The sequence below is a fragment of the Myodes glareolus genome, chromosome 9 (genome assembly GCF_982192425.1).
Source record: "Myodes glareolus chromosome 9, mMyoGla1.1, whole genome shotgun sequence".
NCBI lineage: Eukaryota > Metazoa > Chordata > Mammalia > Rodentia > Cricetidae > Myodes > Myodes glareolus.
Window position 1 is genome coordinate 411,978 of NC_142034.1, and position 15,387 is coordinate 427,364.

At 44.9% G+C, this 15,387-nt stretch overlaps 1 protein-coding gene across 1 annotated transcript in view; it reads left to right on the top strand.

The window, feature by feature from the left end:
* The first annotated feature begins 8,011 nt into the window (after window positions 1-8,011).
* The window catches only part of Qtgal (queuosine-tRNA galactosyltransferase), an 81,795-nt gene continuing 74,419 nt past the window's right edge, over window positions 8,012-15,387 (top strand). The window contains 3 exon segments of the mRNA XM_087909628.1: window positions 8,012-8,150; window positions 10,050-10,166; window positions 10,252-10,351. Of these exon segments, the coding sequence (XP_087765754.1) occupies window positions 8,103-8,150; window positions 10,050-10,166; window positions 10,252-10,351 (265 nt within the window). The 5' untranslated portion in view covers window positions 8,012-8,102.

Here is a 15,387-nt window from a genome sequence, read left to right on the forward strand (position 1 = left end):
GTTAGCCTTTTTGGAAATGAATGGACTTGTATCAGATCAGATTGAAAATGACAAGACCTCATAGGCCCAGAGCTGCCTCACTTGGCAGCACGGGGGCTCTGTGTCTGGAGGCCATGGCCCTTGGGGAAGAGCGAGCTATTTTTGCCTTCTGAGGTTTAGTACTTCCTGCCTGGATGCTTTGGAAGTACAGGAAACATATGAGGTTTTGCTGAGGGAAAGTGCTGCCCAAAGCATGAGCCCTGGGTGTGTGTGGCGGGGGAGTGGCGGGAGTGGGGGAGGCTCTTTACATCATGGTGCTGGAGAACTTGGCTGGCGAGAAGACAGTCTCCTGGGGCTGCACAAGAGGTTATCTTCCCCAGTTCACCTTTTCCAGAGGAGAATATCCTCAAACCTTACTTAGATTATAATTTTAGGATGGAAAATAAGTCAGAGCTGTTTATGCTATGGAAATCACATGTGCACAAGCAGAGAAAAATTAGGGAGTGAAGGAAGCCACGCCAGATGGATAGTGTGAGAACAGCATTCTACAGTGGGGGACAGGCTACCACGCAGTGGGGGACAGGCTACCACGTAAACTGTTGGAGCTCCAGCAGTCACGCTCACCTTGCTTATGATGCTGGCATAGGATCTCTCGGGGGCAGGCTATTCTGGTCAAACGTATTCTGAGAAAACACAGGAAACTCCCTTCCCACAAAACTAACATGAGTGCCAGCTGAGGCCCTCAGGCATGACCGACCCAAACTGAGGCTGGGGCGTGGGCCATCCTTCCTCCCCATTCCTGGATATCACACACCTGGCACACACCTGTACATGCTGGCCATACTAGTTTGTCCAGTATCCTCTGTTTCATCCTCCAAGTCAGAGAAGGACATTCAAGGCTGGAGTTCTGCCTAGCTGTTCTCTGAGCCCAGAGCTTGCCAGGACAGTCCAGCTAGTGTCCACATTCTTAAGGTGATGACTAGCAGGAAGTGAGGTCCAGGTGTTCAGCACCAAAGGGACATTATGCTGGACACTCTCCTCTTGGAGGCTGTGCTTTTCCAGTCTGGTGGCATCCGCTGGTATGGGCTCTTTGAACCTCTACCATGTGTAGAACTTACTGGGCCTCACTGGCTAGGATGTGATCTGCCGCTTGGCCTTGGAAGCTGCCATCTAGGGAATAGAGCAGGTGCTGCCTGGCCAACTGTGAAACTTATTGAGAAAGGGCTGGGGTAGTGGCAGGGTAGACAGGGATGGAATACCTGCCACCCAGCCCAGTCGGTAAGTGTCCCTAAAGATGACATTTGGTCTTCAGCTTCTCAGCTAACTTTGAGCTCCAGGAAAGAGTGGAGATTGTGAGGCTGTGGGGCTCATGAGGATCATGAAACTGGAAGTGAGCTAGGCTGCAAGATGGCCAGGAAAGTGATTCAAGGGAGAAGGCAGTCATTCTGCCCACCCTTGCTGGATTTCAAAGAAGTGAGGACAGACAACATTCAAAAGTACCCACAAAGGGGCTTCCTGTTGACATTTTTACTCCTTCCCTTTCTCTGGAGCCAGAGCCTCTCTGGGCTCCACCCACCCTGCTGGGGTCACTGGCAGACCATGGATATGAAACCATGCCACCCAGCTCCCAACCCTGTAGCGTGTCTTTTGTTTTTTTGAAACTCAGTTTGAAAGCCAGATGGTACCCCACACGCCAGCCAGCACTAGGCTGCCCACCAGCACCCTACAGTTTGTGCTGAAAAACAGAAGTGAACAGACTACCATAGACCAGAACCCTAAATATACATACTCAGGAGTCCAAGGCAGCAGGAGTCCATGCTAACAGGAGGCCACTCCAAGGTGGACGGAGGATCCTTCTTATCTTCGTGCCTCTAGGACAGTCAATCTTCTTATAGGGAAGAAGAAAGCCATAAGCCTTTTGGTTAGCGCTACAGATACAAACATCGTCCTATTCTTTCCCGCCTTGTTTCATCCACGACAGACACAAGGCTTCTATGGGGCACCGGTTCAAGGGCTGGGTATGAAAATAGGTACCACATCTTGGAAGAGACAAGAGGTGGGGCACTGGGTCCTCCAGAGGGTAAACAGAGTCCAGAAGGCAGTAAGGGAGTAGACATGGCTGCTTGTCCTTTCTAAAAGTTACAGATGATGCAGGATGACAAGCCAGGGTGGCTAAGCTCAAGGATGGGCAGTGGAGAGACTGGGGGTCTGCGTTCCAAATCGCCAGAGAAATGAGAATCTCACCTTGCGGTGCCAAGTGAGCCCCCCCCCCCACCTCTCCTCTCACCCAACACTTTCACTGTGATATTATCAGCTTACTTGAGTGGGAAACAGCTTCATTGGTCACTTCAGTGGTCCCTAAGGACTCGTGTCTGTGGTAAATACTTGTCACTTGTCCACATCCAAAAGCCCCCTGGGGGTAACACCCCAGATCTGAACCCAAGGAACGCCTAGCTTAGGCTCGTTTCTGTTTCTGGCTGGCTCTTTTAACTTAAATTAACCTGTTTCTCTTTATCTACCTTTTGCTTCTGATCTTTTTTTACCTCTTTTTTCTTTCTGTACATCTGACTTTCACTGCTTCTTGTGTCTGCTGGCTGGTGGCTGTCCGGCTTCTCGCCCTGGGTATATTCCCCTCTCTCTTTTTTCTCTTCTTCTCATTTTTCCCCCAAGCCGAGATTTCTCCTGTTATTTATTCTGTCTGCCTGCCAGCCCTGTCTATCCTTGCTTTGCCTAGCTATTGGCCATTCAGCTTTTTATTAGCCCAATCAGGTTCCTTAGGCAGGCAAGGAGAAAAAAAATGCAACACATCTTTACATAATTAAACAAATGCAGCAAAAGCAAAAGTAACACACCTTTACAAGTTAAAGCAATATTCTGCAGTATAAACAGATGTAAAACATCTTTGCCTAGCTAAAATAATATTCCACAACAGCATCTAGTGTGTTTGAGGTGCCATATCAAAACATCATAGTCTGGATAAGTTGTTTATTTTGCTTTTTTGGGACAGGGTTTCTCTGTGTAACCTTTGCTGTCCTGAAACTCACTCTGTAGACCAGGCTGCTCTCTTATCCGCCTGCCTCTGCCTTCTGAATGCTGCAATTAAAGGTATGCACCACCACTGCCTGGCACAGTCTGGGTAAGTTGTAAACAGCAGAATTTTATTTCCCATAGCTATGGAGTGGGAGTTCAAGATCAAGATTCCACTTTCTCACAGATGACAAAGATACAGAGGCTTCCTTAAGTTTCTTGGGTAAGGCAATTAATTCCATGGGCTAAGTACATCCTAAATACCCAACTAACATCATTCTCTTGGGGCCAGGTTCCCATACATGGGTCTAGGAGACATGACATTTCAGACCATAGCTCTCCTTTAAGTCCTGGGCAGTTAGCAGTGAGGCCTATAAATACATATAGGTAGCTTCCCCAGGATTTTGTATAAGCACCATCAAGCCTCAGCGTCAGGAGTTTGGTACCACTTTCTTCCAGATGCCCATCTGCATCCTTCATCCCTGCTCCTCTTCGCTCTGATTCAAGACAACATGCTCTCACCAGGCAGTGGTAGCACACGAAAAACCAAAACCAAACCAAAAGAAAACAAAAAGACAACATGCTCTCAATACAGTAAACATAATGCCTTGCCCGTTTCCCATCTTCTGCCAGTGCTGGTGCCGGTATCCATAGCCTGGCCCTTTGGTGGTATCTTGGTGAGACTCTCACAACCTCCAAGGGTTCAAGCGTAGGCTCCTCTACTCTTGGATTTCAGAACAGCCCCTGCTACCACCATGAACTATGTAGTTAGTGCCTTAGCACTCTGAATGTTTGCAAGAGGAACTTCTAGGTGTGTGACGAAGCTTTGCCTAGGGAGATGGAACACACATGTTTACTCACCCAGACAGGGAACTCATGACAGATCAAAGTACAGATACCACCCAAGTCCAGTTTGGTGAACCAGTGAGTTTTATTGGGGTTGCTTTTAGGAATAGAAATGACTCAAAGACAGCTGCATCACTAAGGGCCACCCCAGCTGGGAACATAGAGCGCACTGCCCAGCCTACAGGCAGCTCCACAGGTTGGAGAGTGTCCTCTCTAGGTGCCTCAGATGGTCTAAACCTCTTCCAGACAGGCTGGTTTCTGAATCTTCTTTGCAGCTTTTCTCCTCTGAGTCTTCTTTGCAGCTCAGCTTCTTTTAATCTGAGAGGGGTTTTGTCAGCTTTTGTTTACTCTGGCAGGAAGCGGGTCTAGTGAATCTGGTTAGTTTCAGGGACTTCCTGAAGCTATTTTGAGTTATTTACTTTCTTGCTTAAGGAGCTTCCCTGTAGGATGTAATATTTCATTATTAGAGGAAACTATACAACACCAGGGCTGTCAAAATGGCTCACGCATGAAGATCACTGGTTGATCCTGTGAGGACCTGAGTCTGATTCCAGTACCCACAAGTCAGAGCACAATCATTGGTAACTCCCGTTCTAGGAGATCCAGCGTCCTCTCCTGGCCTCCACAGGTATCACACATATGTGGTACACATACATATATGTTTGCAGAACACCCGTACACATAAAAAGATTTTTAAAAGAGATTATCTAGTGTTGGAGGATATAGCAAAAAAGCAACTTTCTTATTGCAAAAAGATTACAGGCAGTGAGTGAAGGGATCAGTATTGCATCCCAAGACCAAGGTCTCAGCACAAAGGAGATTTATTTGTCCCAGAGGGACAAAGGGCAGGGAATAAGAGACAAAGATAGGAGGTAAATGATGAGGGAGAAGGGGAAAATAACAAAGGAAGGGGAAGGGGATTATTTGTCCTAGAGGGACAAAGGATTGCCACTGGATAGAGAGACAGCTGTGACTCACAGGCAAACAGCAGTTTATAAAGGTAAAAGGGGAAGCCCTGTGACAGGATGAGAGGTTTTGTTTGTTTGCTTGTTTGTTTTTAGATTGGGCCTGTTAATTAGGGCAGTCAAAGGGAGCTTTTGATTGCTTGACTCCAGTACTCTGATAGCTGGATCTTGGTAGTTAGCCTCAGAAATAGGAAGAGGCCATATAAGGGAATAGACTTCGGTGGGTAGCTTCAGGATTGTAATCTAATGGTTTTAGCAACGAAGAGGGAGTGGTCAGAGGACAAAGCCTGCCAGAGCCACGTTCACCACGCTTGTCAGCTAGAGCTCCTACTTTGTGATATAAGCAGCTCTAGCCTCCTTCAAACGCCATGTTGCTGCAAAGGTGCGGAAACTACTTGTACCTCCTTTATCTCCAGCTCCTTGTGGGAGCTAGAATGCTAGTTACTACGAAGTCATTTAAAATGAAACTATTCCCCACACATTAATTCTGAGAGACCATTAGGGAGGTCTTTAAAAACAAATTCTCAGATGGCTTTGATCATACTTAAAGATAAGGTTGTATCTCATCTCATCTAATGCTTTATTCTTTTATTGGCTTTGCAGATAAGATACAATTTCAGTACAAATATCACACATGACAGAGTGCTTTGCTTTGTAAGAAGTTACAGAATGTTTTGCATTTGATCTTAGTTTTTCTTTGTGTTTTGCTTTTTTGTTTTTTGTTTTTTTTTTTCCTGGAACTCACTCTGTAGACCAGGCTGGCCTCGAACTCAGAGAGATCCACCTGCCTCTGCCTCCCAAGTGCTGGGATTAAAGACGTGCACTACCACCACTCGGCTTGATCTTAATTTTTAAAAGAAAACTTTTTTTTTTTAATATGGAAGAGGTGCTCATAAACATTCCCATATGCCTTAGTTTAGAGCACTTAAGAGTAGTGACCTGAGTGGGTTGGTCTAGGTTAGAGGGGTAGCATAGTGCTAGCCAAAGCACACTCGATTTACAGAGCTCCGGGGTCCTTGTCACCTGCTTACCTTCTCTATGTGTGGTAAGTTAGGGAGCGCACAGTGACTTGCAGAGGGTTAGGGTTAGGGTCTATCATAGCCCTGTTCGTTTGTACAGGCAGGAAAAGGTTTGGTGATGCCTAGAACAGGCTGTAGAAACAGGTTGGGTTCCACTTCATCTCCTGAAATCAAGCTTGTAAGACTGCTAAAGGGCTCGGTGGTGGTGGTGCACACCTTTAGTCCCAGAACTCAGGAGACAGAGGCTGGCGAATCTGTGAGTTCAAAACCAGCCTGGTCTACAGAGCGAGTTCCAGGACAAAGCTACAGAGAAACCCTGCCTTGAAAAACAAAACAAAACAAACAACAAACAAACAAGACTGCTAAGGGTACTAGGTTCCTTTGCTGTACTATCAGGGAGATTCTTTCCTTGAAAGAAAAGCAGGCCACTGTTTCCTACTGAGGAAGGAGTTCAAGGCATCAGCACTATAGCCCTTAGCTAGAGAGTTGGCTCAGCAATTACAAGCACTTGTTGATCTTGCAGAGAAATGGTTTTGATTCCTAACACCAACTTGGTGGCTCACAATTCTGTAATTCCAGCTCAGGGGATCTGACACCCTTTTCTGACCTTCATGGACACTAGGGTGGCATGTGATACACACACATACATGCAGGCAAAACACTGAAATACATAAAATCATCTAAAACTAGAGTTTAAAAAAAGCACTGCAATTCTCTGAAGCTTTGAGGAGATCGTTTGTTATTTCTAAATTATATTTTCTTTAGTTGTTTTGCATGTGTTACGGGGGGTGTGGGTGACTATGAACTGCCTATATGTTTGGAGGTCAGAAAATAACTTGTGGGGGTAGGTTCTCTCCTTGACACCATGTGGGTCCCAGGGCTCAAAGTTGGGTTTTAAGGCTTGGCAGCAAGCACCTCTATCCACTGAGCCATCTCTCCCATCCCTTCTCCTGCTATTTTTAAGTGTGGAAACATCTTGAGGGCTGCTTGGTGCCAAGGCCAGTGGGTGACCTCAGTGTCACCCCCTCAGAAATGGAGGGTGTGGACGACCAAAATATGCCATCTTAAAATACACTTCTAGTTGTGGGATGATTAGTCAGAGAAACTGCAGGCACCAGCGTTTGTCAGAAAAGCCTGTTTGGAAAAGAAACGCACAGGGGTTATTTACATTAGTAATCACACATTTTCTTTGAAGAACCTCCTCTCTATCTGGGTTCCCATGCTCCCTCCATGTGATCCAGAGATTGTCACCTGTCCTTTGAAAGTGATTTCCTGAGACCTTTTGGCACTGTGGGACTCCTGCGCTTTGGGATTCTCACAGTTCACAGAACACTTCCCTCATGAACCTCCAGGAAACCTTGGGCCCGTGAATCTCTGTGTAGCATAGAAACGCAGTCATCTGGCTTTGATTGCGTTTCGCGCCTCCGAATGCAGGCCACACACTTGAGAGCTTGTGTCCACACAAATTATCTACTGCTGGTTACTCCAGATCCAGACCAGCCTAGCCAGGCGATCCTCCCCCTGGGCGGGGTCCTTCTTCCTCCTCCGGAGCAGTCAGACCAAACACAGTTCAGATGAAATGTCGCCTATTTGTTTTAAACTTATTGCTATTTCCCTTTTTAAAGTTATTCAGGCCCAACCTCGGGTGGTTGGTTTCGGATTTTCAAGTCATCACCCACCCGCACAGGGTGGTACCCCTCACAAGTCACCCCGTTTCTAAAATATTTTTATCACATTCTTTTGATTGTGGACTTCGGTTTGCGATTATTTCCATCAAGTGGGGCAAGACGACTTCCACGGGGCAAGAAGCCGCAAAGACCGGCGAGTACTACGAGAAGGGCTGAAAGCCAGGAGCGCTCACGACCTCCGGGAGCCCAACCCTTTGCTCGGCCAGGCCCTGCCCACACTCAGTGTAGGCTACGGCCACCTCCTGGCCCCAGCCCCCTCCTCGGCTGCTCCGGCAGAGGGTGGCTGCTTGACCCGCGAGCTCACGAGCCCTTGGAGACACCGGCAGGCCGCCTAGCTTGGCTCTCTGCTCTAAGCCCCGCCTTCCCTCCCTGACTGACGTGTCTCTGCACCAATAGAACGTGACTATCTTCTGCCCTGCACGGCCCGAAACCCGCCAGCGGCTAGTCCCTAGCGATCCACGTGGCACTGCGCCAATCGGAAGTGGTCCAGTCTCGGCACCGCCTCCCGGAGCTTGCTCTGCGAGCCGTGGCTGCCTGAACAGGACGCGCGGGCAAAAGAAGGGCGGTGGAGCCCTGCCATGCAGCTCCCCAAGGACGCCACTGGGCAGGGCCCGCTGGCCTCAGTGGTAGGTACGGCGGGGTGAGACACGGCCACGCTCCCTCGTCCCTTCTATAGCTTTTTCTCCCTCCGAATCTGATAATCATCTTTCTCTGAGCTCGCAGCCGCTAGGGTCTTTCCGGAACGCTGCCACGAGTTCAGGAACCTCAACTTTGGAGGGCTCCCACCCTTTCCTGTGTCAAAGCGAGCGTGTGTACAGACGGCGCTCCTGCTAGAGTGCCTACCGTACACTAACCTACACACCTACTTGCCCAGCACACTGTCGCCCACCCCCACTCCCTTAGCTCTGGTCACCTCGACTGTATACCACACCTGTCCCCACTTAACCTAGCTGTTGGGTTAGACGTCAGGAGCCAGGACACCTTGTAGGTACAGTTCAGAGACTCAGCGTCAATATTTATCATGCCAATCTTATTGACATTGAGAACAGGTAAAATCAAGGCCTAGCCTAACCTTGTTAAAAATTCACACATCCCTTTTTTATTGTTAGGTCCCCTGTAGCTCTGGCTGGCCTGCAATACTCATAGCTGAGGATGACCGTGAAGTAACACTCCAGCCTCCACGCCCACTTAACTGATAACAGATATGAGTCACCCCACACCCTTCTTCACTTGTAGGTCTTGAGAAAATTAAAAATGTTCATTTCTTTTACAAAGTAAGTCCAGAGGACTGGGGTATAACTCTGCTATACACATGCAAGGCCCTGTGTTCAACCTCAAGAAGCTATAATAATAAATAAATAAATAAATAAATAAATAAATAAGTCTTTAGGCATTTATTTCCAGAACAAACACAGACAGGAGAAAATGCCACTTTTGGATCCTCACCTCCTCAAAGAGCATTCCGTTTGTAAAGAACTTGGTAAATTTTGTCTTCAATACTCAAATTTTTATAGCTATGTTTAGATTCAGTAATTTAAAAGTGTATATTATGTGTAGAGGTTAACTATAGTGGTTTATATAGCTATTGTCTATGTTGTATGTAGGCTTTGTGGAGATTTTGTAGCTATTGTCTGTTACATATAACTATGCAACATGTTCACGTATGTGTATGTTCACACCTACATAACCTATTGGTTTTCCTTCTGAGAAACTTTTATATTTGCACGTTAACTCAAGGGTGGCACCAACTGTTAGTTTCTGTGGCTATTCTTTATTGCTCACTGCATTATATAAAATTGAGGGAGTTGCTCTGACAATTGTTCTTTGGGTCATCAAGTTTTAGTGATTTTATTTTATACCACTTTAGAAACTTTTGATTTTATTTATTTTGATTTTATTTCTCTCACTTCCTGAGAGAAAGTGCTGGTGCCAGAATTCAAGGACAGAACAAAGATTAAGGGTGTCTACATGCCCCCTTGGTCCAACTGTTGATTAGATGTGCAGGAGTATGAAGGGGTCACTTTGGAGTTTTTCTAAGGGCGAGTGTGCCGTCTAGTCAAGGGCTGGTTCTCACGAGTGGGGGATAGATGTTAATCATAATGGTGATACTTTTGCCTAGTGATTAAAATAATGAATTTACCATTGAACTGGAGGGGCATTTTGATACTTTTCAGGTTTTTTTCCCCCTTTCAGAAGCATCTAGAAGGGAATAGGGATAGAGAGATCAGTAGTAAAGGCACTTTGCACCAAGCCTGACAACCTGGACTTGTTCCTCAGTGCCATGTGTACACATACAATAACAGATGAATAAATGAAATAACTTTTTGAAAGCATCAGGAACTTGAGGGGGCTATTAAGTCTTATGAACCAAATGAATGGCAAGAGCTTAGAAATGAGAAATAGATATCTTTGGATTGTTGGGTATGCCTGTCATCAGGCCTGGTTCTGGGATAACCATCTCGTGGATGCTGAAGGGAAGCGCAGTTCCCCATGGCTGTTTGCTAACTCATTTCTCTGAATTCTAGACTATTATCCTCCCAGTGCACAATGCTGAACAGTGGTTGGATGAGTGCTTGGCGTCTGTTTTACAGCAAGACTTTGAAGGCACCATGGAGCTCTCTGTTTTTAATGATGCCAGCAAGGTATTTATGAGCCAGCTGTTGGGTGACGTAATGCTTTACAAACCACACTTAAGGTGTTTCCTAACCAGCAGTGTCATACTTACAGGACAATTCTAGGACCATCATTGAGAAATGGAAGGTGAAACTGGAAGATTCTGGCATCTCTGTAGTCATTGGAGGCCATGACTCTCCTTCTCCCAGAGGAGGTAACATGCTAGATTATAATTATAGTTTTTTATCAACCTATGAACTTAAATGGTTTCATATTGTTCCAGTCTAGAGAAAAGTATCCTGGTGAAGAAAAGTATCTTGGTAATCTTTCGGTCTGATGAGTAGATCTGCTTCCTGCTGAGAATCAAGTGGACCTCAGCTTCTGTCTGTCTTGTCTCTCAATCTGTCTGTCTGTCTGTCTCTGTCTCCTCTCTTTCTCTCTTGAAAGGGTCTGACTGTATAGTCCTGGCTGGCATGGAATTCATATGTAGACCAGGCCAACCTTGAACCCTCCAGAGATCTGCCTGCCTCTGCCTTCCTCCAGCCGCTTTCTCATTCTTTGGTAAGGATTGATTGCTGTCTCAGTCTCCACTCCCAATATGTAGTTGGAGCCTAGTTCACATGTAGGTTTTAGGAGGTATGACCTTTGAGACGTGTTGGGGTCTTGGGGGTGGAGATTCATGATTGAGAATGGGGTTAGTGCTTCATAGAAGAGGCCCCAAATAGCCCTTAACCATTCTCCTATGTGAGGGCAAAGGGAAAATAACCTCAATGAGCCAGGAATCAGCCTTCACCAGATACCAAATCTGGTAGTGCAATGATCTTGGATGTATAGCAGTCTCTTGAGTGCATGAGTTACTCTGGTCCAAGGCACTCACTGATGTAGTTCATGTCTGCAGATTTGTTAGTTCTGGACATTTAATATCAACACAAACATAATATGTACTGTTGTAACTGACTTAGTTCCTTAAGTACCGTCTTATTAGTATGTAACATGAGGGCTGGCTTGTTGGCGTATCGGTTCCCGCCTGGTACACCACAGTCAGCAAGCCCCAAAGAAAATTAATCACACAGAGAACTCTAACATGAGGGGCCGGCTTGTTGGGGTTTCCGTCCCACCTGATACCCCACAGCCGGCAAGTCCCAAAGAAATCACAGAGTCTACATTAGGTTATGAACTGATTGGCCCATTAGGTCAGGCTTCTTGTTAACTCTTATAACTTATATTAACCCATTATTCTCATCTATGTTAGCCATAATGGCTCCGTACCTTTCTCAGCTGGGCAAGTTACATGCTGCCTCTTCGGTGGTCTGCACAGGAGTGACTGAGGAAGTTTCCTCCTCCCTAGCCTTCTCCTATTCTCATTGCCCTGCCTCCACTTCCTGTCTGGTTGACCCACCTGTACTTCCTGCCTGGCCAATCAGCGTTTTATTAAAATATGATTGACAGAATACAGACAATTCTCCCACTCCATTAGTATTCATCTGTTATATCGATGCTTTCTTCCTTATTCGAGAGTAGTTCCGTTGCACAGATAAACTATGTTCTATTTATCCATTTCATCAGTTGATAGGCATTTAGATTTTTGCACTTGGAAATTCTTTGCAGCGGTGCCCGTACAAATATTTGTGCACAAGTTTTTGTTGAAACACTGATTTTTCAACTCTTTGAGTATATGAGCGTTGTTTTTTTAACTCTGTTGAGCATATGTCTTATAATTCTATATCTGTCATCTTGAAGAACTGCCTAACTGTTACTCTCACTGATTATACTATTTTACACTCCCCAGTTTATTCACACACACTATCACTTGCTATTTTCTTTTGTCATTACTATTGTAGCCATTCAGTGAGTGTGAAGTAACTCACGGTTTTGTTTGCATTTCCAAGTGGTTAATGATGCTGAGCCTTCCATGTACTCTGGCGATGTATATCTTTGGAGAGGTATCTATTCAACTCTTTGCTCACTGTTTACCTGAGTCTTTTTTTTATTTATTTATTTACTATGTATCTAGTGTTCTGGGCACAAGATCTCATTATAGATGGGTGTGAGCTATCATGTGGTTGCTGGGAATTGAACTCAGGACCCCTGGAACATCAGTCAGTTCTCTTAACCTCTGAGCCATCTCTCCAGCCCAAGTCTTTTGTCTTTTCATTGCTGAGTTCTAGAAGCAGCATACATAGGTGGCATACCAAAGCATTATTAGAATGTGTAATTTACATACATTTTTCTCACATTTTGGGGGATTATCTTTTTATTCTTTTGTGGTAGTTAACCTTTGGTACACAAAAGTTTACAACGGATGAAATCTAGTTTTTCTTCATGGCGTGTCTTTTGGTGTCAATATCTAAGACAACTATTGTTTGATCAAGGGAGTAAAGAAATTACTCCCTTGTTTATTTTAGAGATTTTTATTCTTTTAGCTCTTATATTTACTCTTTAATCCATTTTGAGTTAATTTTTATAAATGGCAGGAAAGGTAGGAGACTAAACATCTTTTTTGGAAAATCTATAGATGTTATCTCGTTTCAACAGCATTCAGTATTTTTTCTTTCTCTTTTTTCTTTTTTTTCTTTTTTTTATGTTTATGGGTGTCTGTGCACCACATGAATGTGCCTGGTGTCCATGGAGGCCAGAAGTGGGTGTCAGATTCCTGGAGACTGGAGTTACAGACAGTTGTGAGCTGCCTTCTAGGTGCTGGGAATTGAACTTTGGTCCTCTGGAAGAGCAATCAGTGCTCTTAACCACGGAGCTATCTTTCCTGTTATCTACAGCTTTCTTTCTTCCTTTCTCTGTGTGTGCGTGCGTGCGTGCGTGTGTGCGTGTGTGTCTCTGTGTGTGTGTGTGTGTGGTTTTTCAAGATAGAGTTTCTTTGTGTAGCCACAGCTATACTGGAAGTTAATTGTAGACCAGGCTGGTTTACACGCAAGAGGTCCGCCTGCCTCTGCCTCCCAGGTGTTGGGATTAAAGGCATGCACCACCATGCCTGGCATCAACAGCTTTCTTAAGAATCTTTTTCCTCTAGAGAATTGTCCTGACATTCTTGTCAAGAACCAACTAACCACAGACGCATGAGTTTACGTTTTGTCTCTGTTCTGTCCATCCTTATGCAGGTACCATGTTTTTTCTAGTATAGCTTCTTGTTAGGTTTTTCTGGCCATCTGTGTTGCATATACAAGCAGATACTTAGCCATTGATGTGTATTCTCAGCCAAATAAATTGTTTTCTTAACTTGCTTCTGCATATTTTTCTTATTGTTGATACTGTAGATCTTGTAGCTTTGCTTAACTTACTTATTAGCACTAATATTTTTTTCTTTTTAAAGATAGTGTAGTGTATTCACAGAGCCAGAGGTAGTCTTCCTTATGATTTGATCTTGGACGTGTGTGTGTGTGTGTGTGTGTGTGTGTGTGTGTTCATATATGTGCATATCTGTGCCTTATAGCCCAGGCTAGTCACCTAGAACTCACTATGTTGCCTAGGGTGGCCTTAAACTCATGATTTTTCTGCTAAGGATCCTGGGTATTGTCCTTATGGTATGTACCATCATGCCTAGTTCCTGGTTTAGACCTCTTCTTTTTCTTGTTTAATTGCCCTGGATAAAATCTCTTATAAAGTGCTGAAGTAGTAAAAGTAGGCATCCTTATCTTTACTCTGACCTTAGAGGGAAAGCTCACAATCTTCCTCTGTTGAGTATGGTACTAGCTATGGGGTTTACTAGTATCCTTTGTTAAACTATGGGGTTTACTAGTATCCTTTATTAAACTAAGGAAGCCCTCTTATATTGCAGGTTTATTGAAGTTACTATTTTTAATCACCAAAGGGGTAGGTGGGTTGGATTTTTGTCAAGTGATTTTTTTTGGGGGGGGGGGCCATCAATTTGAGAAGCTGATTTTTCTCCTTCACCATGTTTTATAATTACACTGATAACCATTGTTGAACCATTTTTGCATTATTTGAGTAAGAACTACTCGGTCATTCTGTGTAATCTTCCTACTAGACTGTTGGTTCAGTTTTCTGGTGTCTTGTTACAGGTGTGTGTGTGTGTGTGTGTGTGTGTGTGCATGCATGTGTGCACGTACATACATGGAGGCTAGATATCTGGTGCCATTCTCAATCTTAGTTTTTGATAGAAGGTCTCTCGCTAAACCTGGTGTTCACTGATTGGTCAAGAGTAGTTGGTGAACACTCTTCTTGTCTCTGCTTCCCCAGTGCTAAGATTGTAGGCATATAACACCATGCTTGGGTTTTTATGTGGGTGCTGGAGATACAGACAGTTCCTCATGTGTGTATGACAAACACTTTACTAACTGAACCGTTGTCCATCTCTTATTTTTTTTAAATTAATTTTTTTCCTCCAAGACAGGGTTTATCTGTGTAGCTTTGGTTGCCTGTCCTGGAACTAGCTCTTGTAGACCAGGCTGGCCTCGAACTCACAGAGATCTGCCTGCCTCTGCCTCCTGGGGTGCTGGGATTAAAGGCATGCACCACCACCGCCTGGCCTAATTATTAATTTTTTTTAGGCAAGCTTTCACTGTGTAGCTCTGGCTGGCCTGTAACTTGCTGTGTAGTCAAGCTGACCTAGAACTTACAGATCCCCTTGCCTCTTCCTCCTGATTTCTAGAATTAAAGGTGTGAGCTGCTACACTTGGCTTTTTTTTTTTAAAGATTTATTTATTTATTACATACACAGTGTTCTGTTTTACATGTACGCCTGCTGGCCAGAAGAGGGCACCAGACCCCATTACAGGTGGTTGTGAGCCACCATGTGGTTGCTGGGAATTGAACTCAGGACCTCTGGAGGAGCAGCCAGTGCTCTTAACCTCTGAGCCATCTCTCCAGCCCTTTTATTAAGGGTTTCTGTATGTGTGTTCATAAGGGATGTTGTTGTGTGGTCTCCAGTTCTTACACTATTTTTTGGTGGCTTTGATGGGAATTCTGACCTGTAGGACAGCTTAGGAAATGGGAAAGAATGGGACTGGTGTTAATTCTCCTGTTTGCTAGAATTCATTGACGAAGCCGTGAATTAGATCCTGGGCTTATGTCTTTGCTTTATTCTTGAGTCAGGTCTCTTGTTCCTGAGTCACTTTTTAGTTTGTACGTCCAGGAGTTTCTTTGCTTCTCTCAGATTACTGGCTTGCAGCGTCCAGAGTGTCCTCTGAACCCTCATCAAGGCTGACAGTGATGTAACTTTCCTCATCCCAGTGATTCAAGTCTTCCTTTTTTCCCATCCAGCTATGTTGGTTACTT